General features: G+C 52.0%; 4 protein-coding genes across 12 annotated transcripts; 2 read left to right on the top strand and 2 right to left on the bottom strand.

The window, feature by feature from the left end:
• On the top strand, positions 1-450 carry RNASE13 (ribonuclease A family member 13 (inactive)). Its single transcript, XM_065872862.1, has one exon. The coding sequence runs from the start codon at positions 1-3 to the stop codon at positions 448-450; it is 450 nt and encodes a 149-aa protein (XP_065728934.1).
• A 1,676-nt stretch (positions 451-2,126) lies between these two features.
• TPPP2 (tubulin polymerization promoting protein family member 2) lies at positions 2,127-4,395 on the bottom strand. Its single transcript, XM_065872452.1, has 4 exons — positions 4,338-4,395; positions 3,570-3,811; positions 3,214-3,367; positions 2,127-2,405 (listed from the first exon to the last, which is right to left on the bottom strand). Exons 2-4 carry the CDS (start codon positions 3,740-3,742, stop codon positions 2,217-2,219), a joined length of 516 nt encoding a protein of 171 aa, XP_065728524.1. The 5' UTR covers positions 3,743-3,811; positions 4,338-4,395; the 3' UTR covers positions 2,127-2,216.
• A 4,113-nt stretch (positions 4,396-8,508) lies between these two features.
• On the top strand, positions 8,509-17,284 carry NDRG2 (NDRG family member 2). 9 transcript variants are annotated; one of them, XM_065870869.1, is made up of 16 exons: positions 8,509-8,587; positions 10,219-10,285; positions 11,009-11,089; positions 11,864-11,969; positions 12,200-12,320; positions 12,503-12,565; positions 13,527-13,587; positions 13,789-13,875; positions 14,069-14,125; positions 14,301-14,404; positions 14,868-14,912; positions 15,211-15,262; positions 15,503-15,550; positions 15,805-15,840; positions 15,994-16,045; positions 16,288-17,284. In XM_065870869.1, the coding sequence occupies exons 3-16, from the start codon at positions 11,015-11,017 to the stop codon at positions 16,452-16,454; spliced, it is 1,074 nt and encodes a 357-aa protein (XP_065726941.1). In that variant the 5' UTR covers positions 8,509-8,587; positions 10,219-10,285; positions 11,009-11,014; the 3' UTR covers positions 16,455-17,284. The 9 variants fall into 9 exon arrangements, with proteins under 9 accessions (XP_065726941.1, XP_065726942.1, XP_065726943.1 ...); XM_065870870.1 differs by lacking the exon at positions 8,509-8,587 and adding an exon at positions 9,150-9,228; XM_065870871.1 differs by lacking the exon at positions 8,509-8,587 and adding an exon at positions 9,193-9,228 and having other exon boundaries at positions 11,009-11,080.
• Positions 17,285-23,647: 6,363 nt separating this feature from the next.
• On the bottom strand, positions 23,648-26,073 carry SLC39A2 (solute carrier family 39 member 2). The gene is made up of 4 exons (XM_065871107.1): positions 25,638-26,073; positions 25,321-25,451; positions 25,039-25,086; positions 23,648-24,589 (listed from the first exon to the last, which is right to left on the bottom strand). Exons 1-4 carry the CDS (start codon positions 25,744-25,746, stop codon positions 23,957-23,959), a joined length of 921 nt encoding a protein of 306 aa, XP_065727179.1. The 5' UTR covers positions 25,747-26,073; the 3' UTR covers positions 23,648-23,956.
• Between the last annotated feature and the right edge of the window lie 359 nt (positions 26,074-26,432).

A 26,432-nucleotide genomic window follows, 5' to 3' on the forward strand; every position in this document is an offset into this window, starting at 1 on the left:
ATGGCACCACCTGTGGCCCAGCTCCTGTTCCTCCAGCCAGCTTTGGTCGAAAACATCCAGCTACAGCTTGCCATCAAGAACTTCCGTACCTTACATATCGACTATCCCAAGGTTAACTACGCAAAGGGTTTCCGGGGCTACTGTAATGGTCTGATGTCCTATGTACGGGGCAGACAACAAAGCTGGTATTGCCCAAAGATCCATTATGTCTTACATGCCCTGGGGACCGCCATCAAGAAGTTCTGCAAGTACAGCGAGAGCTTCTGTGAGAACCACAATGAATATTGTACAGTCACCCAGGACTCCTTCCCCATCACAATCTGCTCCCTGAGCTCCAAGCAGCCACCCACCAGCTGCTACTACACCAGCGCCCTAACCGACCAAAGGCTCTATCTGCTCTGCTCCCAAAAGTATGATGCTGAACCGATAGATATCATGGGCCTCTACTAGGGATGGGACGTGTTAAGTCTGAACTAGCCCCCCCGACTGCCGCTACAGACCAGCCTGTCCCCACTCCTGAAGCTCTGATCCCTGGTACAAGGCTTCCTTCCTGGCTTCAAAGGTAGGCAGGATCCCCTCCCAAGAGACCAGGGAGATAGGAAATATGTCCAGAGCTTTGGTCACCATGCAAAGTTGTACTGTCTTCTAGGCTCTTTCTAACTTGTTTATCTCCCCCCATCACTCCTGCCACCACCCTCCCTCTCCCACAGACAGTTTCACCCACCCAAGAAGCTGACTGTGTCCAGTTGGCAGTGACAGTCCATCTACTGGGCCAGATCCTGTATCGTGGCTGGAGGCCCAGAGCCTCAGCTCACACCATGGTACCAGTTCCGAGTCTCAAATCCCCATCCCTGCCACCCTTCCCTTCTCAGTCTTCCCCATTTCCCTTATGATTCCCTCTACTCCTTCACCCACATGGTAGGTATCTCCAGCTATAGGAACCTCCCTGAGAGTCTTAGACTCATATTAGCTTCATTTCTCCAGGCCACGCTCCCTCCCCCGAGCTCTCAGTCTGTTCCTCTCTATGGAATCACTGATTTCCTCTTCATGTAACCTGTCCTTTCTGTCCTCCTTCCACCACGGAGCCCAGTGCAGTCTCTCCCCTACACACCCAACCTCTTTAGTCACCCTTTATTCTTCTCTGACCTCTTTTCCTTCCATCCGTCTCAGCTTGGTTCACTGGATTTCCAAATTATCTTCTCTGACCTATTCCCCCCAGATTCCTGCATCCTTTTACTTCCCAACCTCCTCCTAACATCCCCCAAACTCCAGAATCTGCCTCTGACAAGGCAGGGGTGAAGTGGGCCCAGCTGTAGTCACAGAAGGTTTTAAAACCATATCTGAATTATGTAAGATATAACCATTGGATGAAACTGGGTGAAGGGTACATGGGACCTGTCTGTACTTTTTGCATCTGCCTGTGAATCACTGCAAAATAAAAAGATAAAAAAACACATCTGAATTAGTTCTGATTTCATTCCTTTTTCCTCAGTGCACCAGAACTCCTACTCTCAGAGTCCTGGAGGCCACCCACCTCTGGCCATCTTCCTGGGCTACCCTTGGCAGTCAGTAGGATCTTCCATTCCATGTCTACCATGATGGAGGTGGGGTGGGGTAAAACTCAGTTCCAGGCTGGGTGTTGAAAATGGATTCTCCCTCCCCGTCAGCTCTAGAATAAACTCATAACAGGAGTTAGGCTAAGTAGATCTTTGGCCCACCCTCTCTGGTTTCTATTTCTCCCCAAACAAAACATGGATTGTAACACATTAGGAAGGTGGAGGGACCGGCAAGGGTCTAGTTGCTAATACCTGGGTCCTACTAGCTCCAATCAGGAATTTCTACTCTCCTTTGGCAGGTCGAAGGGGATGGATATCAGTATTATGTGAACACAAGTAGCAAATACTTTTGCCTCCACATCTAGCTTCTCTCTTATCTCCAAATATATTCCTCAGCCGTGTTCTTAGAAGCTGCTGTTGAAGGGGATGCTACCTAATGGCGGGGAGGCCAAGTAGAGTAAAGGCTGTGGTGCTGAGAACCCCCATCCTTGGGTTTCTCAGCTCCTCTCTCTGTCTGTGCACCAAGGGGCCCCTCTTCCCTCACCCTGGTGGAAAACAGAGCCCATGAGCTGCCGCACACACAGATGTTTATTGTCCCCCAAGCTCCCCGGTGTTAAAGATGCAGTGTCGAGGGCCGGCAGGCTAAGATGACGCTACTCCCTAGTTGCTGCCCTTCTTATCATAGGTGCCAGCACCCTTGTAGCCACTCACGTAGCCTGAGTTGTCAGTCATGTCCTCCCGTCCAGCGATGCCTTTGCCCTTGCCGCTCTGGTCAAAGCGCTCCTTGTGGGTGCCCGTGTACTTGCTGGTGTCCGTCAGGTGGCTCACCCCTCCCACTGTCATTGCTTTCTGCAAGCCAGAGGATGAGGCGTCTGAGCCCTCTCCCTTCCCCTCCACTGTCACGCCCCTTCTCTAGAGATGGCCTTCTAGCAGTTAGACTAGTTCTCAGAGCTCTTGTTCAACCCTTGGCATGGTGCTGCCTGCTTAGGGCCCAGGTGCAGCTGTAGGCAGGAACTATAATAAGAACCATCCACTTGTGAGGAAGAAATCTGGTTTATGGGAATAAGTGTGTGTGTGTGTGTGTGTGTGTGTGTGTGTATTTTTCTGCTTCCAGAGGAGCTAGTTTGACTAGGCTGCAGCCAGAGGACTTCAACCCCAGACCTAAAACACAAAGTCTGTCCTGTTGGGAAGGCTCTATTTGAAACCTAGAATAGGAAGAGCTTTTAGTAGAGAGGGGACAAGTAGGGAGCAGAGGGCGGGTGAGAGGGAGGAAGTCAGATATTTCACCTTACATAAGAGCGAGAAGAGGAGTGAGGATCAGGTACCAAGTCGTCTGCACTCAGGGTCCCCCGAAAGCTGCCAGGCCCTAGTTGCCTGGTCCAGATCCTGGACGCTTGGGAATGAGTCTAAGTTTTACTATTAAAATAGCTGTGGTCCTTGCGTAAGTCATTTCCTCTCACAGTTTCCTCACCTCTGAAATGACTCGATGATCTCTAAAGTCTGTTTCAATACCAACAGTGCCCAGAGGCCTTCTGCCCTATCTCCCTGCAGTGCTGCTATTGGCAGGGGTTAGGGACATCGGCATGGAGGAAGGGACAAAGGAGCAGCAGGGACTCAGGGAAGTAGGGTCAGGGGTCAGGAATGAAGACTCACTCACAGTAACACCGGTGGTAGCTGGGTCCTTGCCCTCCATGAGTCTATAAATGTTCTCCAGGGCTTCATCCGGGCTTTTCCCCTTGAACTTCTTCTGGCCCAGTTCTTTCATTGCTTCCTGGAACTGCTGGAAAGTGATGGTTCGGGCATTCTTGGCCCTGATCAGTCAGACAGAAATCCAGGAACTCAGGAACATGAACTCATCACCTTCCAAGGTCCAACCCTCCCCTTACTCAGACAGGGCCTCTACACACTGAGTGCCTTGACGACAGGGGCTAGCACAGTGCCAGAAGCCCTCCCGCATCCCACCGCCTCGTTAGTTCTACTCACCACCCCCCGCTCCCGTCTCTGGTCCCTTACTTGACTTTGCTGAACACGATGTCCACGTCAGTGGAGGTGACCTTCTTGTCATCCATGATGCCACAGTCTTTGCACAGCTTGGAGAAGTTCTTGTTGTTCATTTCAGTGCCACTGCTTGACGATCCTCCAAAGACAGCAAACCGCTGGAATGTTCTTTCTGCTTCTGATGCCATGGTCAACTGGAGGTGCGGGAGGACAGTATGGGGGGAGACTCGGGGGTGAGGGAGAAGGGGAAGGGAGGACTCAGGAGTAATAATGATGAAGGTTAAAGTAAAATCAGGGGCTTCCCTGGTGGCGCAGTGGTTGAGAATCTGCCTGCTAATGCAGGGGACACGGGTTCGAGCCCTGGTCTGGGAGGATCCCACATGCCGCGGAGCAACTAGGCCCGTGAGCCACAACTACTGAGCCTGCGCGTCTGGAGCCTGTGCTCCGCAACAATAGAGGCCGCGATAGTGAGAGGCCCGCGCACTGCGATGAAGAGTGGCCCCCGCTTGCCACAACTAGAGAAAGCCCTCGCACGGAAACGAAGACCCAACACAGCCCTAAATTAATTAATTAATTAAGAAAAAAAAAAGAGTAAATCCTATAAAAACAAAAAAGTAAAATCAGAATCAGCAACAGGAACAAACCCCCTTTTCCCTCTCCCTCCCTCCCCCCTTCCCTCTGATTCCCATCTGACCTACTGCTCCCAGTACAAGGGATACTAGTGTGGATCCTACATACTGAATAATCACCACCACCACCCACTGCCCCATCACTTCTGTGTACCTGAGAGTACCCAGATGGTGTGTGACCCTTCCCAGCCTTTGTAAGTAAGTGTGTGCAGATCTGTGGGAGCCGGCTGGCTGGGGTGACTGTGTGGCAGTGGGAAGACTGGGGAGAAGAGGGAAGTCTCTATGACCTCAGCAGTGTTTCTGTGACATAATTTTCAGCCCTTGCTACAGTCCTAATCTTTGGGGGTGGGGTTCCTAGGTCCCTACCTTGCATGCTGCATTGAGCATGTTGCCAACCTCCTGATCTCTGCAGGTGATCAAGCTTCCCTCATGGTTTCAGCCCCGCTTGACCCAGTCCTCTGGGTCTTGATCAAATTGCCTTATGCTCTGTCCCTCAACAAAAGCTGAGGAGAGCTCAGGGAAGGAGTTAATGGAAACAGGTTGACATCAGTCCAACATTGTCCTTTTTTCTAGTCTCCAGGCCCAGGTTCGTGACCAACATGGAGAATCCCGCTGGCTTTGGCAGACCAGGTGTAATAGGAGCTTAAATGGCTTCCAAAGTTGGGCCCCACGTGGAAAGAGCACGGGCCTTGGAGGGTCACACATCTGGGTGGGTCAGGGTGAGGTTGAGCCTCAGACTCTAGATAATTTTCTGTGCAGGTCAAGGATGTTCCTTTTTTGTTTGTTTGTTTTGGGCTGCGTCGCATGGCTTGTGGGAACTTAGTTCCCTGACCAGGGATTGAACCTGGCCCCGGCAGTGAAGGCACTGAGTAACCACTGGACTGCCAGGGAATTCCACCCCCCACTTTTCTTTTAAAGTAATGCTATAATTTTATTCAGTTTTTTCTAAATGTGTTGTTTCTTCTTTCAGAAGGGGTTTCTCTTTGGCCTTTTCTCTGGCTGGAAACCATACAGATGAATGAACTTCAGGGCCCCTAAAAGAGAGGAACTAGGTTGGTGACTTTCCTCTCCTTCCCATCTAATCAGTCACTGATTCCTATAATTTCCCTTGTCTTACAAATCCACTCCTTTCTTTCCATTGCTATTCCTCCCACACTTTATTCAAGTCCCTGTCATCTCATATCTAGTTGATTATCCTGACTTCTAAATGACCTCTTTCCTAAGTCAAATGCTTCACCCCTATCCACCCCATAATCCGTCTCTTTTAAACCCCCCCCATCAGATTAATTTTCACAGAACAATTATTTATCCATTGCTCCTACTCAAGAACACTCTATGGATCTTCAAACCTTTCTGAAATGCCAAACCTTTTTGCCTGTCATTCAAGGACCTTCACACTTGGCTCCACTCTACCTTACCAAACATCACCCACCTTTCATCAACATTACTCTTCATCTGGGGCCATAATGGCCTAATCATTATGTGCTTCGGAAGCTATCTGAAGCCTAGTGGAGAGAGAATAACCTTGGAGTGGAATGAATCTGGGGATTTCAGTCTTAGATAAGTCATCTACTAGCTGAGTGGCCTTGGGCAAGTCACTAAACATCTCTGAGCTTTAATTTCTTCATCTGTATAGTGAGGACAATAGTACTTACTTTATATAGTATTAGGGGATAATATATGGGAATTACCTTGCACATAGTAGCTACTATTCAATTTATCCTAGTAACTTGTGTATTTCTGTCCCAAAACTTTCCTTCATGATCTCTCTCTGCCTGGATAGAATGCCCCTCCTTACCACTCAAGTACTCCATTGTTGTACTCTTCATAGGGTTTACCCTAGGAACAAAACCCTTTTCCTGGGACTTCCCTGGTGGCACAGTGGTTAAGAATCCACTTGCCATTGCAGGGGACACAGGTTCGAGCCCTGGTCTGGGAAAATCCCACATGCCACAAAGCAGCTAAGCCCTTGCGCCACAACTACCGAGACTGCTCTCTGGTGCCCGTGAGCCACAACTACTGAGCTCACGAGCCACAACTACTGAAGCCCACGCGCCTAGAGCCTGTGCTCCGCAACAAGAGAAGCCACCACAATGAGAAACCCGTGCACCGCAACAAAGAGCAGCCCCCACTCGCCACAACTAGAGAAAGCCCGTGCGCAGCAACAAAGACCCAATGCAGCCAAAAGTAAATAAGTAAAAAATAAATTCATTTAAAAAGCCCAAAATGAAACAGCTTGAGCACTGGTTGCTTTAAAAGAAAACCAACCCTTTTCCTCCTCTGAATTATACTAAGATAATGGTTCCTAGCCTGTGGGCTGCAGCCTCCTGGGGCAAGGGTTTCTGAGTTATTGCAAGGACCTCTGCAATCTGTATGTACACAGAAGACTGGTTGTTGGGTAAATAATAAGCTTTGCACATGTAGGTGCATAGATGCATAGATGTTGCGGTTATCAGAAGACTGAACAAATTTATTTGAAAGTATTGCTGAATTCATGGTTTGTCCCCATCAGGGGATTCTAAAACCTTCATTTGGAAATGGAAATCTCTGATCTCCCACTTGAAAAGGGTGGGAAACTATTGCTATAGGACTTATTGTCTAAACAATTAATTTATATTTACATCACTTCTTAATTTTTTCTATCTTTATAACTTCACTCAGCTACTGGATCCTATGCTCTAGAGAGGGTATGACTAGACATCACACTTCTTTGAATTCCATCTATACAGTGGCTTGTATGGAGCAGGTACTTAAAACTGTGGCTTACTGGAAGGTACAGTTTGAAGCTGCTTCTGGCCCAAGAGAAGGAAATTAGAGACAGAAGTATTCTTGTTGGGCCACTGACACTGGGCAAGGCTGAGACCTGCCCTGACAAGGAGGAACCCCATCTTAGATCAGAAGCAGCCTCATTACTGCCTGTGGCAGGCTGAGACCCCCAAGCCTAGGAAGCAAACAGATCCCAGTGGAAATTTCCCAACTCCTGCCTGCCCTACGCCCCTGCGTTGGCCCCTTATCAGGTTCCCCCTGAGTCATCCTGACCCAGAGACGAATTTAGATGCTGGAACCTCCAGGTCCTTCCCTCCCCCACTCCAAGTAACACTACTTTAGACACATCAGAGGAGGCTGCCGGCAGAAGCTCTCACCCTAGGCTCTCTTTCTCCCCCAGTTGCAGTCGGGCTGGAGAAATCTCTCTTCTGTCTTATGCATCTTTATCTACAGTCCCAATTCCAGCAGGCTTTTCCTTGTCCGGGAGAGTGTTAATATGACATCCAGAGGGGAGAGGGGACTAGGAGAGGAGCCAGGGTATCCAGCTTCTGTGCCAGTTTCTGGGTAAATAGTTATGAAGGGAGTAAGGGAAAGGAATGGAGGAAAACTTGGGTGCTCCAAATTGGGGGATCTAGGGGAGATCCTTTAGATGTGGGGCTGCTGAAATCTGGGCTTGATCCTGACCGGTTCTACTCTGGGTCACCTCCTCCCTTTTGGGCCCTCCTTTCCAATAGACCCTGCCAAGTGGGGATGAAAGGGGCATTGATGTTCCTTGGATGGGATTGGGTCGTGAGTGGTGAGGGTGGTGGTGGTGGGCAGTTCCCAGGCAGGAGGGGGCAGGCAATTTGGGGGTCTTGGTGGGGGCAGTCTGAGCTGGTGTTGCAGTTGGCAGCTCCAGTTCCATTGGCCATTGTTCCCAACTGGCCTGGCGCCCAGCCCCCGAAATGGCAACTTGGGAGCCAGGCTGAAGGAGGATAGGGTGGGGACCTCAGGGGGGGGAGGGGGCCTGGAAAGGGTGCAGGTGGGGAGAAATTCAGACTGGTGTCCTTTTGTCTAAGACAACTTTGAATCCCTTTAGCCACATAACGATCCCCTTCTGGGTGGATTTCCTCTTAGGGGCACAGGGAGGGTGCATTAAAGTGGGGGGAGGGCAGGGCGAGTGAGGGGTCCAGGATGTCAAACCCACCCAGGCCCTGAGAGACGCAGCAGTGCCTGAGAAACCAGCGCCTGGGCAATGCGATTCCGCCGGGCCGAGCTGGCCTCACCGTCCTTCTCTGGGCCAGACTAGAAGGGGTTAGCTCGGAAGCCACAGGGTCTCTTGGGTCCCAGCCCAGGACACTGCGTCCTCCCCAAGCCCCCACTCCACCTCCACAGAGTTAACTCCACCCCTGCGCCTGTTTACCCAAGAGTCAGAACCCCTGGGGGTCCCTGGCCCCTCCTCCGCCCCCCCTTGGGGCCTTGACCCGGGAGTCCCCGTTGGCCATCCTCTCCCTCCCCCCCCCCCCCCCCCCGCTCCCGCGATCTCTCTCTATTTATAGCAGCCCCCCGCACTCCCCGTCCCCCCCTCCCCGCCTTGTTTTCCAACTCCTCAGGGAGCGGCCGGAGAGAAGGCGTCAGGACACTGCGGAGAGAGAGGAGGTACCAAGGGCCCTGGGAGCCCCCGAGCTGGAACTCCTGCGCCCTCGACGCTCCCACCTCCAGCCCCCACCGCCCAATCCGCGCAGGCACACCTTCCCCTCCCAGCGGGCGAGACCCCCGCCTCCTCAGCAGCGATCCTCCCTTAACCTAGTACTCTGTTTCCGGGCGGGTGGAGTCAAATTCGTGGGATGCCAGCGCCCTGGATTCGCCTCCCTTTTACCCGTCCCCACCTCGGAGTCTGGGGGCGAAGTAAGGAGCCTGAGTGCGACAGGCAGAGCCAGGTCATGGGCGGGCGCAGTGCTGCGGGCGGGCGTGGGGATCCCCCGCGGGATTAAGGGATCCCTGCGTACCCCACAGCCGCCCCGTTGCGGGTAGCCGGGACCGGAGCCTGGACGTACCCAGCAGTTTGCTTTCCTTAGAGCTCCCTTCGGGCCCCCAGCACAGGCCCTCCCAGAGCGGCAGGCAGCCTGGGGCGGGGGGAAGGGGGGCGTGTTTACAAGGGGTCTGGGGCGGATCTGCTGGGATCCGGCGGCCCGTGGGCGGGCGAGGGCGGGCCGGGGGCGGGTCTGTGGGGAGCCCGAGCCGGGGCGGGCCGGGGAGTCAAAGGCAAGTGAAGGTGGAAGTGGCCGCGGCGGCAGCAGGTAGGGGGAAGGGCGGGCGAGGGGCCGCGGGGCCTGGCTGGCGCCGAAGGGGCCGGTGGCGGGCGGGGTGCGGTTTGATCCCGATCCCTCGGAGATGACGGCTCGCGGGAAGGGGCCCGCCGGGAGGGCCGCTGGGCCGCCGCGCACAAAGGCGGAGGCTCCGCGGGCTGCAGGGCGTGTTTGGGGCGTGCGCAAGGTTGTGTCCGGGGCCCAGGGCGCTCCGCGCCAGCCGCGCGAGCGTGTCAGTCCCCACGCGGACGCGCAGCGGAGGGACTCGTAGGGACAGGTCCCGGGGGCTGGGCCCAGTCAGTCCCTTCTGTCCTACTCATCCCTTCCCAGCCGGCGCTCGGTCTTTGCAGGTCGTCGGGGCAGGCTGGGAAGAGACTGTAGGACCGCCCCTCACTCCCCGCTGCCTCACCCCTTCTCCACTCGCGGACCCACACCGAGACTGGGTGGAGGAGAGAAGCGAAGGCACGAGGCTTAAAAAAATTTTTTTTTTAAATAGTGGAGAGAAACAGCCGTGCTCTGCTACCCCATCTCACTCGAGAGCTGTCAAAAATCTTGGGGATCCCCTAGTCCCCACTTGTAGTTTGCAAATGAGAAATTGAGGGCAAGAGTAGTGACAGGCTGAGCCAAGGTCACACTGGTAGCAGCAGAACCTCGGACTAGAATCCAGAGGTTCTGACACAAGCCATGCTCTTTCCTCCACATCAGCACTTCCTTCTCTCCTCTCCCAGCCCCCCCCCCGCTCCCCGCCTGGACTGATACCTGCTCTCTGTGTTGCCCCGAAGACCCCTCCAGCCTGTACTGATTCTAGTTGAAGCCTAGGGAAGACTTGTTCACTGGACTTGGGGGTACAAATTGGGGAGGGTTAGTGACCTGGCAAGGGTTGGTGACCCAGGTAGTCCAGGTCTTCGCTTAGGCTTTCTGTCCCTAAAAGACCCAGGGTCTGTCTCCCATGTCATTCACCTCATTGCCTTGTTTTCTCAGACCCCAGAGCCAGGAGGAGTGAGAACCCTGACCCTTAACCCCACTGCATACAGCCAATAGGAGCCCAGTAAGTGACCCCACCCCCAGGCTGCTGGCCCTTTACTGTGCTGGTCTGCACAGGTGCTCTGCTCCTCGCCCTGGTCCCAAAGATTGAATATATGCTAATTTATTCACAGTCAGGAAGAAGAGTCTTGAGAGGAAGGGAGGCACTGAGTCAGTTGGACACAGATGTCCCTTGTCCTTCTTTTCTTGTTTCCCCCTCCCCCTCTTGGTCATGTTACTCAGGTCATTTTTAGCCCCTTTCCCTTTGCGCTGCTGACTTTGGGGCTTTAGTTGAAGGTCACAGTCCATGGTGAACTCTTATTACCCATCCTTAGTATCTTTAGAGTACCCAGTCACTGAGCCACGAGTTTCACCCCCTACCTAACTAGGAGTGTGGGGTGGCCCCTAAATATAGCCTGGGACACCAGAGCTGCACTGCTGCCCCACTCTGGTATTTCCATCCAGGACAGGGGAGAGGGGTCCGGAGGTGTGGGTGTTGAGGGGTGTTGGGGATGGCCAGGCTAAAAGGAAGTGGTGTCCTGAGCCCTCCTGCACAAGCCCTCCTCCCCAGCTGCCTGGATCTGGAGTTGGGGGCAGGAAAGGCTCTCTCTGTGTCCCGGAGTAGTCCTCAACTCCTGGGGCCCTCTGCGCCCTATTGTCCAGGGCTGAGAGAGGAAGCCAGCTGTTCGAGGAGGTGCGGGGGTATGGAGCCAGCCTCCCCAGTCTCCGTGTTTCCTCACCCTGCCAGGCCACCATGGCGGAGCTGCAGGAGGTGCAGATCACAGAGGAGAAGCCACTGTTGCCGGGGCAGACACCTGAGGTGGCCAAGGTTATCAGAGACCCTCTGACTCCCAGGCCCGAATTCCAGACCTTCAGGCGTCCCCCTCACTCCTTACCTTCCCAAATTCATGATCTCCGTCTAACCACACCCCTGCTTTCTCCACGTCTACCCGCGTTTCTCTCCCCATACACCACAATTGAGAGTCCAGGCTTCTGTCCTGTAACTACGCTAACCTTCATCCTCTCCGTGTCTCTTTTTGTCAATCTCTTTCTGTCTTTGGTCTCTGTTGTTCTCTTTACCTACCTTTCTTTATCTGTATCTGTCTCTCCATCTGACTCTGCGTGGCTGTGTGTTTCTGTGTGTATCTGTCCGTGTGTGTCTTTCTCCAGGAGGCTGAGTTAGCTGCCCGAATCCTCCTGGACCAGGGACAGGTAACAGCTTGGGGCAGCCGCAGGTGGGAGGAGGGGCTGTCCTCTCCCCAGGAAGGAAAGGGCCGCTACCTGGCTCTCTCACCTCTCTGCTTCCTCTCCTTCTATTCCAGTCCTTTCCTGTCCCCATCTCTCCCTTTCGTTCCTTCTCCTCCCTTCTCAGAGTTCCCTGTTGCTCTGCGATCTTTCATTATTCTTTTTCACCCTCAAAATCATCTTCCAGTGTCATTTTTACCTAAACTGAATTCTTGCCGGTCCTGTTTCTATTTTTTGGTTCCCGTCTCCTCTCTTTTCCCCCCTCCGCTCAACTCCCTGACTTTTGTGGAGGTTCCTCCCCTGCCTCTTTTCCTCTTAGCCTAACTCCTACCTGATGGTGTGACCTATTTTCCTGCAGACTCACTCTGTGGAGACACCTTATGGCTCCATCACTTTTACTGTCTATGGCACCCCCAAACCCAAACGCCCAGCGATACTCACCTACCACGATGTGGGACTCAACTGTAAGGACCTTCACTTCCCCTCCCATTGCTTTCTGGGAAGAGGCTGCGGGGAAGGGTAAAACCCTGGTCAGTGTGAGGGGAAGGGTCAGTATGGGAAGGGAGCCATGTGGCACGTCAAGGAAAAGTTCTCTCCTAGCCTGACTGTGGCATGAAAGAAAGAGGGTGGGTTCTGACTTGGGGACATTTTCCCTGTCTAATTCTACTGTTGGGGCGATGGGGATTCTCTTTAGATAAATCCTGCTTCCAGCCGCTGTTTCAATTTGCGGATATGCAGGAAATCATTCAGAACTTCGTGCGGGTTCACGTGGATGCCCCTGGAATGGAAGAGGGGGCTCCCGTGTTCCCTTTGGGGTGAGAATTAGCTCCTTCCCTCCTCATCAGACTGTGAGGCACATGGCAGGCATGGAGAAGATTGGACCTGGGAAGAAGGAAGGGAGGGCGAGTGGCAATTCTGGGAGAGGAAGAGTAGGATACTTGAGGTGGGGGCCGTAAGGGCAGGTTGCTATGTTCCTCAACATTCCTGTCTTCCCCAGATATCAGTACCCATCTCTGGACCAGCTTGCGGACATGATCCCTTGCATCCTGCAGTACTTAAAGTGAGAGGCCTGGGGACCCCTCCAAGCCAGAGTTCTCTTTCCAGCACAAGGTGGCCCTTAGCGCTCCTGTGCCCACCATGGCTCCTGGGCGAGTTCTGTGTGGACTAGAAGTATCCTCCCTTCTCCACGCTCCAAGCTGATTGTTGAGAGGAAGTGGGTGGGTGTGGAAAACTGATTTGAGTCAGCAGAGTAGCCCTAAGGGATAGAGGAGAAGAAAAGGAAGCTGTGTGCCTGGCCCTGCCTCAGGCTGAGGAGGGGCTTCTCTGATCTGGAAGCTAGAGAAGAAAGAGGAGGGGGTGACACAATCCCCGAGGAACCAGACAGACCTGTCTTTCCCTCCCACCCCCTCTGCCTCCTCCAGACACACACCTGGTGCCCTCGGCACCCTGTGTGTGAGGGGAGTGGGAGAAGGAAAAGAAAGAAACCAGGCAAGGCCTCCTTGATGCACATTTAGTGCCGATGGTGCTGGGCTCTGTCCTTGGCTTGGCTTTTCCTGGGCACCAGGGCCCTGGGCAGCTCTGGTTCACCCTTTGGTTCTCTTTCTCCCCATTCTTCCTGTTGTTCACTAAAGTTGTACCTTTTATTTAACATCTTGCTTCAAGTTCCCTTCTTCCCAGTTCCTCTAGAGGAACCAGGAACTAAAACAGAACAAGTTGAACTAGCTCCTGAAAGTTGAGGATGGACAAACAGCTACATAGGAAACAGTGTCTGGTTGGTTGGCGAACAGGTGTTTCTTTTCAAGACACTCACTCTCCCAGAGGGAGCTGAGGGAAGACTTCAGGGACTGACGCTGACCACCAGTGTCCATTTTTAGCTCCTTGGCACCTTCTTTTTCAGCATCCCCCAAAGGAAGGTCCCTTTCTGTCCTTTGTGCCCATGGCCTTGGGAAGGAGGGTGAGGAGTTTGGAGAGTCAAAGTTTTGGACACCAGGACCCATTAGACCTACATTTCCCTTTCACAGTTTCTCCACAATAATTGGAGTCGGTGTTGGAGCTGGGGCCTACGTCCTGTCGCGATATGCTGTAAGAAATAAAAAACCCCAGATGAGGGAAAGGCAGGTCCAAGGCCCAGGCAGACTATTGTTTACTAGTGTGTGCTTAGAGGGAGGACGTGCGTAAGAGGGTGGGGAGACAGGCCCCGTGCAGCTTGGGGTGGATGGAGCTGACCGGGGAGGGGTAAGGCCATGTATGCCTCTGATTTCCGTTCCTTCTACTGCCCCTCAGCTTACCCACCCGGATACTGTCGAGGGTCTTGTCCTCATCAACATCGATCCCAATGCCAAGGGCTGGATGGACTGGGCAGCCCACAAGGTTTGGAGGGGCCTGTGCGCTGAGATCTAGGGCGGGCTTCCCCCGTATGGGTCCATTCAGGCTCTAACAACATAACTGATTGGCCTGTGAGCTTCAAGGAGGGAGGATGGAGCAGGAAAGAAGCCATGTCACTTTGCCTAGGTCTCTTCTCCACCTAATGTCCTGAGCTTTCTTACCTGCCCTTTCCACGTAGCTAACAGGCCTCACCTCTTCCATTCCGGAGATGATCCTTGGACATCTTTTCAGCCAGGTAAGTGGTTGTGGAAGTTGGAAGAAGTAGAGGGGACCAGCAGGGACTGGAATGCTTGGGGTGACTTCCTTACTTGGGATAGGATCTGGGGAGGGAAGAGGGCTTGCCTCTTCGCATCCAGTAACTGTTGACTTCCCTTGCCAGCCCTAATTATTCTCCCTCTTCTTTCCTTCAGGAAGAGCTGTCTGGAAATTCTGAGTTGATACAGAAGTATAGAAATATCATTACACATGCCCCCAACCTGGAGAACATTGAACTGTACTGGAACAGCTACAACAAGTGAGTGGGCATGTAAGAGAAATGTAGAAGCAGTAACGGGGGTCATGGGAGGCACAGAGAAGGGGAGGGGAGGCTGGGAAGTAGGCCGTGCAAGGCGGGCAGGATTCGGTGGGGAGCTGGGGCAGCTGCAGGACAGACCCAAGGGGGAGAATTATGAGGAGCCGGCCCCCTTGCTCCTGTTACTTCCTTAGATGTTTGGATTCGCAGAAGTTAGATGATCTCGTGTCTTTGTGCCCTTCATCCCCTTCACTACCCTCTGACCAGGGACCTTGGGCACAAATGACCATAGGGCTCATGCTTGAGGCCTGTCTGCCACCTTCTCCTTCAGTTCCCTCCTGTAATCACCAATATTTGACTCTAATTTTGGGGAGGAAGATAACTTCCTCACGGGGGACCTGGCTTCTGTCTGGATGGATAGCACTACTTGCCTAAAATTCCTACTCTTCCTTTGCACCCTCTTTAGTCGCCGAGACCTGAACTTTGAGCGTGGAAGCGATATCACCCTCAAGTAAGACTTAAAGGGATAAAGCTTTGCCTCTCTCCCTGGATCTTCCCTAGGTGCTTCCATCCTTTAGAAGGAGAGTCTTTTGCCAGGGAATTTTCTTGTCACCTGCCCCCCAGCTCCATCCTATTTAGCAAATCACGACCCTCTAGGTCTTACCACTTTGAACCCTGTTAGTGGGGTCAGTGAGGTTCAAAAGGCTGTTTCCTCTTTGGAGCCAACATCTTCCAGCTGCTCTTCTGGGAGAAGACGGGGGAGGGAGTGCCAGGGGCTCACCGCCGACTCCTTGACACTATGCCTCTAGGTGCCCTGTGATGCTGGTGGTAGGAGACCAAGCACCCCATGAAGATGCAGTGGTCAGTAGGGAATCTTGGGGTGGGTGAGGGAGGGTGGCAGTCAGAGGGCTGTCTTGCCAAGAGGCAAGCTCTGTTTGGGACAGGGAGAGCAACTTTGGGGCATAAGAGTTTGATTCCTGGTAAGAAGGAGATGGGTAGGGGGCTGATAAGAAAGAAACTGGGTCTGGGTCCCTGGGTTCCTTGTTTGAGAGGGGCCACAGGGAGTGTGGCCTCATTCATTCGGCCTCTTCCTTACTCCAGGTGGAATGTAACTCAAAACTGGACCCCACCCAGACTTCTTTCCTCAAGGTCAGTAACCGTACTCCACGCCCAGCCTGACTCCTGGCCCCCTGTCCAGAGCCATAGATCCTCTCTACATTCAGCTGCTAGGCTTCCAGGGTCCTACATGGGAGCAAGTGGGTGGGTGGAGTAAAAAAAAAAATAAAAAACACCCTAAAGGCCTGGAGTGGGGAATCTGGGGAAGAGAGACCCTCTTCTACCTCTCGGCATGGCTTTTTATTTGTGTGTGTATCACTTTTTCTGGATGGCTGTCTCCTGAACAGATGGCTGACTCCGGAGGTCAGCCCCAGCTGACTCAGGTGAGTACCCCTGCCATCTGTGGGGTGGGATATTAGTGGCCCTGAACTATAGCCTTTGCCACACACCCCAACTCTAACGTGCCACGGCCGTGAGCTCTAGCTCAGCTTCTAACCTCCCCTCGCTGTCTCCCTCTCCTCGTTTTACTTTTACAGCCAGGCAAGCTGACCGAGGCCTTCAAGTACTTCCTGCAAGGCATGGGCTATAGTGAGTATGTGGGTCAGAGGCTGTCATGAAGACAAGGGGTGTTGGCACAGGAGGAGGGAGGGGCGCTGGGGAGAGCAACCCATTTAGGCTTATTCCTGGATTTACAACCATCTGCAAAATCAAGCTCATTGACCCCCTGGCCCCATCTATAACTCTCATCTCCAGCCACGCACCCCACTCGAGTTCCCAGCCTCTCTTCCCCTCTGCTCTCTGACTGCCTGCTTCTCCTCCTGTCTCCACAGTGGCCTCGTCATGCATGACTCGCCTGTCCCGGTCTCGCACAGCCTCCCTGACCAGTGCCGCATCCCTGGATGGCAACCGATCCCGCTCTCGCACCCTGTCCCAGAGCAGCGAGTCTGGGCCTCTCCCTTCAGGGCCCCCAGGGCACACCATGGAGGTCTCCTGTTGAATGACCCTTGTTGCCCTGGGTGTAGGACCCAGCCCTCATCTCCCCCAGCACTAACCTGGGAGGTGCGTAGGGCACTGGGCCAGAGTGAGCAAGGGAAGCGGGGCAGATCGTGTGCGGAGAGGAACTTGATCTTTGATTGCTACCCTAACCTTGACCTCTAACCTGTGATTCCCCTCAGCTCCTGGGAGAGATGTCCTAATATCTCTTAGGGACCCAGACCCCTAAATGACCCCCCTCCATCATGGTGTTAAGGCAGAGAAGGCACATATCCCCTCTCCCCACTCTGGGTGTCTGTAGCTAAGGGATAAGAGGTTGTTGTAGTTGTCCATGGCGCCTCCTCCAGACTCTGCCTCCTTATGCCATATTGCAAGAGTCGGGGGCTCGGGGCTGGGGCACCACTCACCAAAGCTGATATGGCTTCTCATGAACCCTTCAGACTGCTGAAGGGCATGGGCCTAAATGAATGTGTGTCGGGAGGACTGCTTATGGGTTCGTGGTCCTCAGGATGTGACAGAAACATTCAGTGTGGAAATGGAAGCTGGAATGGGAAGTGGTGGGCAGTGAACAAGTGTGACAGAAGGATTGGAGCTGGGCAATAGGAAGGGGGCTGGGGCCATTGGCTGCTCTAACTTTGGTAGCTGTCTAGACAGTGTGTGTCTAGAGTGGGAGGCGGGGAGGGAGCCAAGCTGGGCAGGGCTGCTTGGGGCTTGGCATCGCGGTGGGAAGGGCTGCCTTGGGTTTCTGACCACAGTGCATTATGTGTGTGGGGCGCCCTCCTGTCTCCCACAACTTCTGCTGTAACAATAAACTGTAGAGGAATCCGAGTTCCATTATTCTTCTTTGTCTGAGTATGCCTGCCTCATGCCCCTTTCCTGCTCTCTCCCTGCCCAGCTCTCACATTCTCTTCTCAAAGTGACAAAAACCATGGGAGAGGGCTTATATAGCATAGACACACCACAAAATGTGACCTCATAGTTACTGGTCCCTATTCCAATAGAATGGTATTGTCCTCGATATTGATAGTATTTTCAAGTTTGGGGTGGGAGGAGCTACTCGGATCTTAGGATACTTCATATCTGTGGAATGGACCATTGAGAAATGCCACAGGATTTCAGGGACGTCACCAACATCGTGATCTTAAAGAAGGAAGCATAGAAAGCTGACTGAAGTGTTCAAGGACATCTTGTGACTCATTTTCCGGCAGGATCCTCCCTAGGGTCACCAGATTCCATTTTAGATGGTTCGATACAATCAGTAGACCAGGCCTCATGCAGTTGCTAGAGGCGTTGGGTTGCTCACAGTTGATCCCAATAGGAAGACTCCTTCAGGAGAGTCACAGCAAAAAAAAAAGACTTCCTCTCAGAAATCTCTCCTTTGAATCAGGGAGTTAATTAGACTATGTTTGTGATTTTCTGAGAAGCTTTTCAAGTATGAACGATCATCAAGACAACTTCAGATATTTTGTGGCTGATGCAGGCTGATTCTTGGGCTCTTGGGGCACAAGAAGTAAAAATGAGGGCTTCCCTTGTGGTGCAGTGGCTAAGAATCCGCCTGCCAATGCAGGGGACACGGGTTCGAGCCTTGGTCTGGGAAGATCCCACGTGCCGTGGAGCAACTAAGCCTGTGTGCCACAACTACTGAGACTGCGCTCTAGAGCCCGTGAACCACGACTACTGAGTCCACGTGCCACAACTACTAAAGCTCACGTGCCTAGAGCCCGTGCTCCGCAACAAGAGAAGCCACTGCAATGAGAAGCCTGCGCACCACAACGAAGAGTAGCCCCCGCTCACTGCAACTAGAGAAAGCCCGTGCACAGCAACGAACACCCAACACAGCCAAAAATAAATAAAAATGAAGATAAACTTAAAAAAATAATAAGTAAAAATGAGACGGAACCATATAGCATTATTGGCAAGAGGATTGTGGGTAGACTATTACAAGGTCATTTGCCAGACTGCCTTATAGAAACCCCACAGGCAGTTTCCTCAGTGGAACTGAGCTGAGGACTAATGCAGCTTGGTGTCTGGTGCCAACACACTGGCATAAAAGTGGAGCACAGAATACGTTCTTGAACCTTGAGCTTTTCCTCGCTCTCTCTCCCAGGACCGAGTCTATTTTAAATACAGTAGGCCAGGAGCAGAAGGGGGCAGTATTAGGTGACCAGCAGAGTTATACAAGTTATAGAGCTAGTTATTGATGGTGAGGGTGTTGGCTAACCACACACAGGGCAGACAGCAAGCAGTGCTTAAACGCCACACTAAAGAAAAGAAACAGCATCACTGGACTCAGTGGACCAAACAGCTCCTAGAGCAACATGAGGAAAAGGCAAAGAACTCACAGCCTTGACCGGCAATAGCTGCTGTTGCTCGTTATGGAAGGGAAGGCGGGTCCTCTCAGTACATTCGCCTAAAAAGATAGCACTGTTAGCAGGGTAATCTTCGGAAGAGGGAGTAAATTACAGTTGTGTGTACATAGGAGAGAGCGTGTGTGTGTGTGTGTATCTGTCATGGAGGATGTGTGTGAAATGGGTGGTGACTGTGTGTGTCTCTCTCCTACAGATGCCTCTGCATCTGTAAGAAACCCAAGAGTTAGGTAGAGGGAGAGATGCTGTCTGCTGGGAGCAAGGGAGAAGGGCTTTGCTGTCCTTGACTGACCTCTCTACTTTGTTGGTCCTGCACACTCCAGGCTAGCCCGTGGGGATTCAGTGCCCCCCTGTGGCTGGCATGGTTCTTCCTAACTTTCCCCAGCTCCCAGGTCCCTTCCTGAGTCCCCCACTGTTCTTTGTGACTCTAGCAGTAGCTATGGCGGGAGGGCCTGATACCATGGTCAGCAGTGGCCTGTGGCTCCTGCCCATTCTCAAGATCGGAGCTCAGAGGCTCAGAGGAGAGGTGGGGCGACTTCACAGATGTTGAACCGCAAACTACCGCCCTTTCGTCTCGGCTTCAGGCTTAGGACTCTGTTTCTCCCTTCCTCTCATTTTCAAGGAATGTTTCCCTGACTTTAGGAACAGAAGCCCAAGATAGCTAAGCAATGGTGCTATGGGAAGATTAAAACTAGAAGAACACGGTCATGAGAGCTTTGGGTTGTCAGCTTGAAAATTCTGGAACTCATAAAGAGATATTAAAGGGTGATTCTCTAAAGGAACACACAAAGCAGTGAAACTACAGCAGGAGGGATAGATGTTAAGCTTTAAAGAGTACTCCTCTAATAGGGAAAAGCCAAAGTGGGAGACATGACCTAGAGAGATTTTAGCACTAACTGGAAAGTGAGAGTCTATTCTGACCAGAGGCCAGGGGTGTGGTCAGGGTAAACCATGCCCAGAACAATGTAGTTGTTTGCGCACTTTCTCCTCACCAACATCAGAATTTTCGGCCAGTTGGATAAATATACAGTAAAAGTAGGATGCTTTCTGTTTCTGACATTCAGTGAGTCTAAAGACAGTAACTCAGAATAAAACTGAAATAAGGGGCTTCCCTGGTGGCGCAGTGGTTGAGAGTCTGCCTGCCGATGCAGGGGGCACGGGTTCGTGCCCCGGTCCGGGAAGATCCCATATGCCGCGGAGCCTACGCGTCTGGAGCCTGTGCTCCGCAACGGGAGAGGCCACAACAGTGAGAGGCCCGCGTACCGCAAAAAAAAAAAAAAACTGAAATAAAAAGGAAAGCATTGACAACTGGCGTCTTTAGATTTAGTCCTTAAGCACCCCCACAGACTGGGGGTGGGTATTACCCCTGTCTGCACCCCTTTGGCTTTACCTTTGCTAGGAACCATGGCGCTTCCTCAGGTCAGCGGGGGGAACGTGAGGGCATGTGGCCGATCGGCACCCTCACACACGCCAGCCCGCTCCAAATCTGGCAGCTGTTTCTTGTACCCTGTCACCCAGAGCCAGGGACCGCTTCCTCTGGTGAGGGAGACAAGACACTGGAAAGCTGTCGTTCGGGGGAGGGTGAAGTGGCATGAATTGTCCCCTAAGAATCAGTCTGGAGCTCTTTGGTTTTTGTTCCTGGCTGTATCTTGTTGACGTTGTGTCCTCTAACTGGCCTCCCGCCTGGCTCTGGGGTATTCACGAAACTCTGGTTTCCCTTTGATGCTGTTCCCCGTCTCCCTTTCTTCACAAATTCTTATCTTACAACTGCAATATCCAAACCCAATCCTCAACTTGTAAGCAAAGGAAAGGTGGAAAGCTCCAGGCGGTTGCTTCAGAAAATCATTTATTGGTGCAGAAATGGAAAGCTGGCTCAAAGCGGGAGGGCAATTGGAGGTCTCATTCTTTTGTTTTTGCTTCTGTTTAAATATAAAAAAAATAGATGGGGAGGAGAACGAGGGGTGGGGAAGGGACACAGGAGTTGAGAAGACTTGAAAACTGATTCACATAAACTCTCTTGTGACTATTCCAACTAGCTTCCCCTCTTATCTGCTTTCCTAACCTGTATATCTTCGCTCCTATTTTTATCTTTCAACTCTCATGATTCTAATTTTCTTCAGTTACAACCTATCTCTCAAGGCTGAGACAATCAAGGTTCACTCCTGAATCTGGCTTCTAGTCACCATGCCCTAGCTGACTCAGCTGTCCCTCCTGTCCTATGGTTCTCATGCCTGTTCTTATTCCATTCTTCCTCATTTCCAGCTCATTCAGAAATCACGTTCATCTTCCGCTCCCTTAGAGCCCTCTCTGGCTCTGGAGATTCAGAGCTTTTGAAAATGATCAAGATTGTTCCTTTTTCTGATCCTGATGTTCTCTCTCTGCAGCATTCCCTAGCTCTATTCTAGCTCTCGATACAATATGGTTCAAACTAAAGATGGTTCCAGTCCTGGTTGGTAAGGATCTTGGGAAAGGAAAAGGAAATGGTCATTGGAAGGATGGTTGAAAGCAGAGGCTACAGGGGAATCTACAGGCCCCTGGGATGGGAGGGGGCAAAAAAATGCATGACCCATCCATGCTTGAAATCTCCAGCCTCTGCTCACTGACCTCAAATGCTGATAGCATCAGTGACCCAGAAACATGTGAAGAGCCTCGGAATTTTTTTTTTTTTTTGTGGTATGCGGGCCTCTCACTGTTGTGGCCTCTCCCGTTGCGGAGCACAGGCTCCGGACGCGCAGGCTCAGCGGCCATGGCTCACGGGCCCAGCCGCTCCGCAGCATGTGGGATCCTCCCGGACCAGGGCACGAACCCGTGTCCCCTGCATCGGCAGGCGGACTCTCAACCACTGCGCCACCAGGGAAGCCCGAGCCTCGGAATCTAATGTGCTTCTCCTCAAGCCTCCTTTCTATAGTCATACAAACCCTCTGTACCAGAAATAGTTCTCTAACTTCCATATAATCATGTCCCTTCCAATTTCTCCTTCCAAAGTCTGGGCAAGATCACTGGAGTTGAAAGCAGCAGAGAATCGATGGTGTGTGGGACATCTTCTGTTTGCCTCCCCAGACTTCTTTAGGATCTGTACCTCATAAGGCTAACCTGTCTGCAGTGCACCAACAGACATTTTCGTCCTTGGCTTCTTTGGTTTGGCTTCTTTCATTCTTGGTTTGGGTATGGCCAACAGGAGATGTTGGCAGTAGGTCAGAGAGTAGAAGGAGAGTGAGGGTATTCCTCTGGCTTCCTCCTGGTCAAGTCCCTGCAGGTTGCTTGCATCCCTGCACCAAGGCCACACCTCTTACTGGATGGCCCTCTAGTTTCTGGTAACTGCTCCCTCTGTTCAGCCTAGGTAACAGCATTATTATTCAGCCCCAGGGAATTACACCATCCCTTGTTGCTCTGTCTAAACCCTGCCCACACCTTTCTATATACTCCCTTTATTAAACTTGCCTCACTTATCCAATGTGTTCTTTGCTTTCTTATGAGACCCTAACGAAGAAGATGGGGAGGGAAAGGTAAGGAAGAAGAGAATCTACATCTTGAGCTTTTCTTAGAATCACAGAAACACGGCTTTGAACCCCAGCTAGCTATCAAGTCATTTCACTTTTCTAAATGCACTTCCCTATACTTAACAGGGATAAGATCTACCTGGCAGGGTGGGGAAGGGGAGATAATGTATGGGAAAGCAATAGCACAGTGCCAGGTGCTCAATGTAGAAATTCTATTATTACTACCTGTGAGTGCATTCCATGTGAGAGCATTTAATACTGAAGGGAAAACGGAATAGGATGGTGCTTCCGGGAAATTATTTCCCATGTCAGACATTTTTATTTAGCTTTGCCTGAAGCTTGCCTTCTCACTGATCCCTGTGTGTGTACGCTGGGCTGCTGAGGAGGTTTGTGTATCTTAATTTATGGCGAGGGGAATGGGATGGACAGAGGACAGACTGAGACAAGAATGAAACTCAGGAGACCTTGTCCATGTTAAGGCCACTTGGGCTTCCACACCGAAAATATAAGAAGGGGCAAAGTGGTAAGCTGTTGAACCCACAGGGCACACCTTCTCTTTCCCAATTTCTCCACTAAGTCTGATATATTCCTCCATCTCGTGGGTCAGGGGCTGGGCAACAGCCACCCTGCTCCTCCTCAGTTGCACATAATGTATATGTCCTTAGCAGCTTTTAAGAGAAGCAACACATTGTAGGAGCTACTCAACTGAAAGGCAAACTGTCCAGCAGGGAGGGGCTGGAGCCCTAGCGGCAGGTCAGGCATGCAGAAGGAAAAGCGCTAAGTCGTGGCAGAGCCAAGTGATCAACCCAGGCATTTCTCTGCTGCCTTTCTCCCTCTCCAAACACACTGCTTCTTAATCCCTCAGCACAAGGCAGCTGGAGGGAGACAGAGACGCAAAGAAGAGCAAGAGTGGCCCTGAAGCCACACAGGGCTCAGCGTGAAATGTAGGAACCAGATGGAAATAGGCTCCATTTAGCCTTATCTCAAGAGTCTGTTGGACACTTTGTGGGAGACTGGGAGTGGGGTGGGTGTGGTTAGCATAGGAAAAAAATCTAGATCCCTGTGGTTTCTGTTTTTTAACCTCTTCTCTCTAAATGCTGGGAACTCTGGCTCAGTTTCTCAACACCTGTACATAAGGTGGTAGTAAGTCGTTGGAATTTCAGCAACGCTCCCATGTCTCGAGAGGCATGGCCTGCAACTGACAGAATGGCTGGGGGCCCAATTCCAGAAAAGAAGACTGCATCCCACACTCACCCTTCCCGCTCTCCACTCCACCACCTCCTGTACCAGGTACCTCCTAGGCAACCCGGAGAAATGAAGTATAGCATGGCTGAAGGGGAAGGATAAAATGCACATTTTATTACACACAGTAGGATAAACGGGTCAAGAGTCAAATCTGGAGTGACGGTCTTTATATCAGTCCTCCAATTTATAGGCACTCAACTGAAACATCCTTTTCTCAGTCCTGCATGAGAAATGGCATCTCGCATAGCGAAAAGCTGGGGTCCAGGTTACGGAATGATGCCTAGTGAATATCACTTTGTCTCAGTGAAGAAATGTCAGAGGGCTAAGGTCATTTGGGAGGCATCTCTTGGGGGTAGGGAGGTCATCTTAGATCCATCAGAAAAGTCAGGAATCTCTCAGGCCCACAAGGCAATAAAGGCCATGAAAGCAAAACCGGCAGCTACACAGCCCCACTTGGCCAGAGGGGCTTCAGGACCTGCAAGCTCCCGGGGCAGAATTTCCAGGAAGGTGACATACAGGAAGGTGCCAGCTGCCATGCCTTCTAACACAGCCTGGGCCAAGCCTTGCCCCCCTTCAGAGACTCCCTGAGGCACAGCCAGCCCTAGGGCTAGGCCCAGGGGGGACATGAGAGCTAACGACAGTATGGAGAGCATGGCCCAACGTGATCCAGTGCCTACCTGCACCAGCCGCAGTCCTACACCAAACACTACGAGCCCCTTGTGAGCCAGGATGGCAAGACAGAGCTGCACGGTAGCTGCGATCGTTGGCTGCAGTCCCACAGCTAGACCTTCAAACACGGAGTGAAAGGAGAGTGAAAGCAAGAGGACGAGGGCTCGCAGGGGACCTCGTGATGGTGAGGGTAGAGGTCCGTGGCTATGGGGTTCAAGGACATTAGCCATACCCCATTCTTGCTCCTGCACTTTTGATCTTCCAGCAGCCCCAGGACAGCACTGCAATGCCAGTGACTCCAAAAGGAAGACAAAGAAGAAGCCCAGGGAGATGATGAGCTCTCCATAGGGATACTCCATCTAGGAACAGAAAGAGGGGTTGTGAGATGGGAAAGGAAGGGAAGAAATTGCATTGGATGGACATGGGATTGGGAGACTGAAGAGAATGGGAAGTGTGGTAATAGAACGAAAAAAAGGGAAATGAAGCCAAGAGTAGACACGGACATTCGACAACAAGAATACCAGAGGGACTAAGGGAAATAATATCAATAGGTTTAAAAATATGGGGAAATGATATGAAGCATGTCAAAGGGTCCAGAGAAAGAATGGAAGGCTAAACAAGAGTTCTTTCTGGGGTTTCATAAGCCCAAAAGGATTGGGTGGCTCCTCTTTTCTCCCATAATGCCGCAGCTGAGGAGCAGAAGGAATTCCTGGAATTCCACACATAAATCCTCTCAAAAAGGTCTGGGTATTAAAGGCATCTCTGGTTCTCCTTACTCTCCAGGTAGGGGCTGGTGGGAGATACTTACAAAAGCTGAATCAGCGTCATCAGAATTCCCCTCACTGTTTGTGCTGTTCTAGGGAGAAAAAAAAGCACAAATTAGACAAGGGAAAGAGCAGCTCAGCTTCCTGTCCTGTGCCTTCGGCTCCATCACTTTCCTTAAAGGCCAATCTGACCTGTTTCCATCATTCCGCGCAAGAGCTGTCATCTTCCCTGTTGTTCCTCCTGTGTCCTTGGCTTCATTACTTTCCCTGGTTCTGTTCAGCATTCTGGCCTCACAGCCCTGCAGCTCAGCAACTCTGCTGCTCACCTGTATCACCAACTTCTGGATCTCTGATTCAATTCCCTCCAAGGCTTCAGCAGTCATGTGCATGAACCCCGCTCCCAGGAAAATGCCAGCAGAAGCGCAACTCAGGAGGCTGAGGACCCGGCGGCGACGACCTAATAAACAGCAGGAGTTACAATCCAGCTGGCAAAGAGGAGACAGACAACAATGACTAAAGAGCCACAGGCAGCACCCCCTGTCCCAAGCTTGGGGATGATGAGAGAATCAGAGCAAGATCAGGATAGGGTGACAAGGCTGAGTCAGACTTAGGTTATGGGGACAAAGACATGGTCGGGCTGTACCTGTGGCAGTCTGGAACCATTTGAAGCAGATGGGGAAAAGGCCACAGACCAGAGTGAGAACCAGCAGGGAAAACAGGCAGCCAACTTTTACTCCTAGTAGTGGCTCCATCCTTATGGTACAGGGTAAGTAGAGGCCTCAGGATAACAAAGGGAGTGACAATCTTCGCAGCAGGAGTGGTGTCTCAGGTGGTCAAAGCTGGAGCCTCCACTCTTCTCAGTTTCAGAAGGCTATTGGGTCTTCTTTCTGGTCTGTGTGGCCTCTTCTTGCGCAGCCTTGCATAGAAAACTTGCCCAGCCCCAGCTTCCCGCCCTTCCCCTACATGGAGGCCCCTCCCCTGGCTGACGCCTTCCTGAATTTAGAAATCAGAAACTCTGGACTCCCTGCCAGGCACAGCCTGGTGCTGTGTCTTCTCCTCCTTTTGAATGCTCTGACTAACCCAAGGGCTGTGGAGTCTTAGTTCTCATCTGGGGCTGTTCTAATCCAAAAAGGGAGTCTCTGGTAGCTCTCCCCGGCTGTTTTGTGTTGGGGACAATCTGGTCCTGCCTCACTCAGGACATTTGATCTAAGCCGTCCATACCCTCTACCCCACCTCAAGTCTTATAGCTTGCTACGCTGATACCTGAACCGCACCCTTTCAGAGGGGATTTGGGGCCACTTGGGGTGAGAAGGAGGGCCTGGCAAGTGGAGCTGCCAGCACTCTGTGGGAACTAGCAGAGGAGGGGGACTCCCCTCTCCTGTAACCCCAGAAAAATAGCTCCAGGCATGGAAATGTCTAGAAGGAAGATTTCTAGTAT

Source organism: Phocoena phocoena, chromosome 2 (assembly GCF_963924675.1).
Source record: "Phocoena phocoena chromosome 2, mPhoPho1.1, whole genome shotgun sequence".
In the NCBI taxonomy this organism is placed as follows: domain Eukaryota; kingdom Metazoa; phylum Chordata; class Mammalia; order Artiodactyla; family Phocoenidae; genus Phocoena; species Phocoena phocoena.

Excerpts from the sequence above, each read along its gene's own strand:
- TPPP2 (XM_065872452.1), bottom strand. The coding sequence starts at position 3,742 with ATGGCATCAGAAGCAGAAAGAACATTCCAGCGGTTTGCTGTCTTTGGA. Across the intron at positions 3,368-3,569 it reads ATCGTGTTCAGCAAAGTCAA|GGCCAAGAATGCCCGAACCA; the intron begins GTAAGGGACCAG and ends CTGACTGATCAG. Across the intron at positions 2,406-3,213 it reads CAGCTACCACCGGTGTTACT|AAAGCAATGACAGTGGGAGG; the intron begins GTGAGTGAGTCT and ends TCTGGCTTGCAG.
- SLC39A2 (XM_065871107.1), bottom strand. The coding sequence starts at position 25,746 with ATGGAGCCACTACTAGGAGTAAAAGTTGGCTGCCTGTTTTCCCTGCTG. Across the intron at positions 25,452-25,637 it reads ATGGTTCCAGACTGCCACAG|GTCGTCGCCGCCGGGTCCTC; the intron begins GTACAGCCCGAC and ends GCTGTTTATTAG. Across the intron at positions 24,590-25,038 it reads ATGACGCTGATTCAGCTTTT|ATGGAGTATCCCTATGGAGA; the intron begins GTAAGTATCTCC and ends TTCTGTTCCTAG.
- NDRG2 (XM_065870865.1), top strand. The coding sequence starts at position 11,015 with ATGGCGGAGCTGCAGGAGGTGCAGATCACAGAGGAGAAGCCACTGTTG. Across the intron at positions 11,090-11,430 it reads AGACACCTGAGGTGGCCAAG|GAGGCTGAGTTAGCTGCCCG; the intron begins GTTATCAGAGAC and ends GTCTTTCTCCAG. Across the intron at positions 15,263-15,345 it reads CACCCCATGAAGATGCAGTG|GGAGAGCAACTTTGGGGCAT; the intron begins GTCAGTAGGGAA and ends TGTTTGGGACAG.
- RNASE13 (XM_065872862.1), top strand. The coding sequence starts at position 1 with ATGGCACCACCTGTGGCCCAGCTCCTGTTCCTCCAGCCAGCTTTGGTC.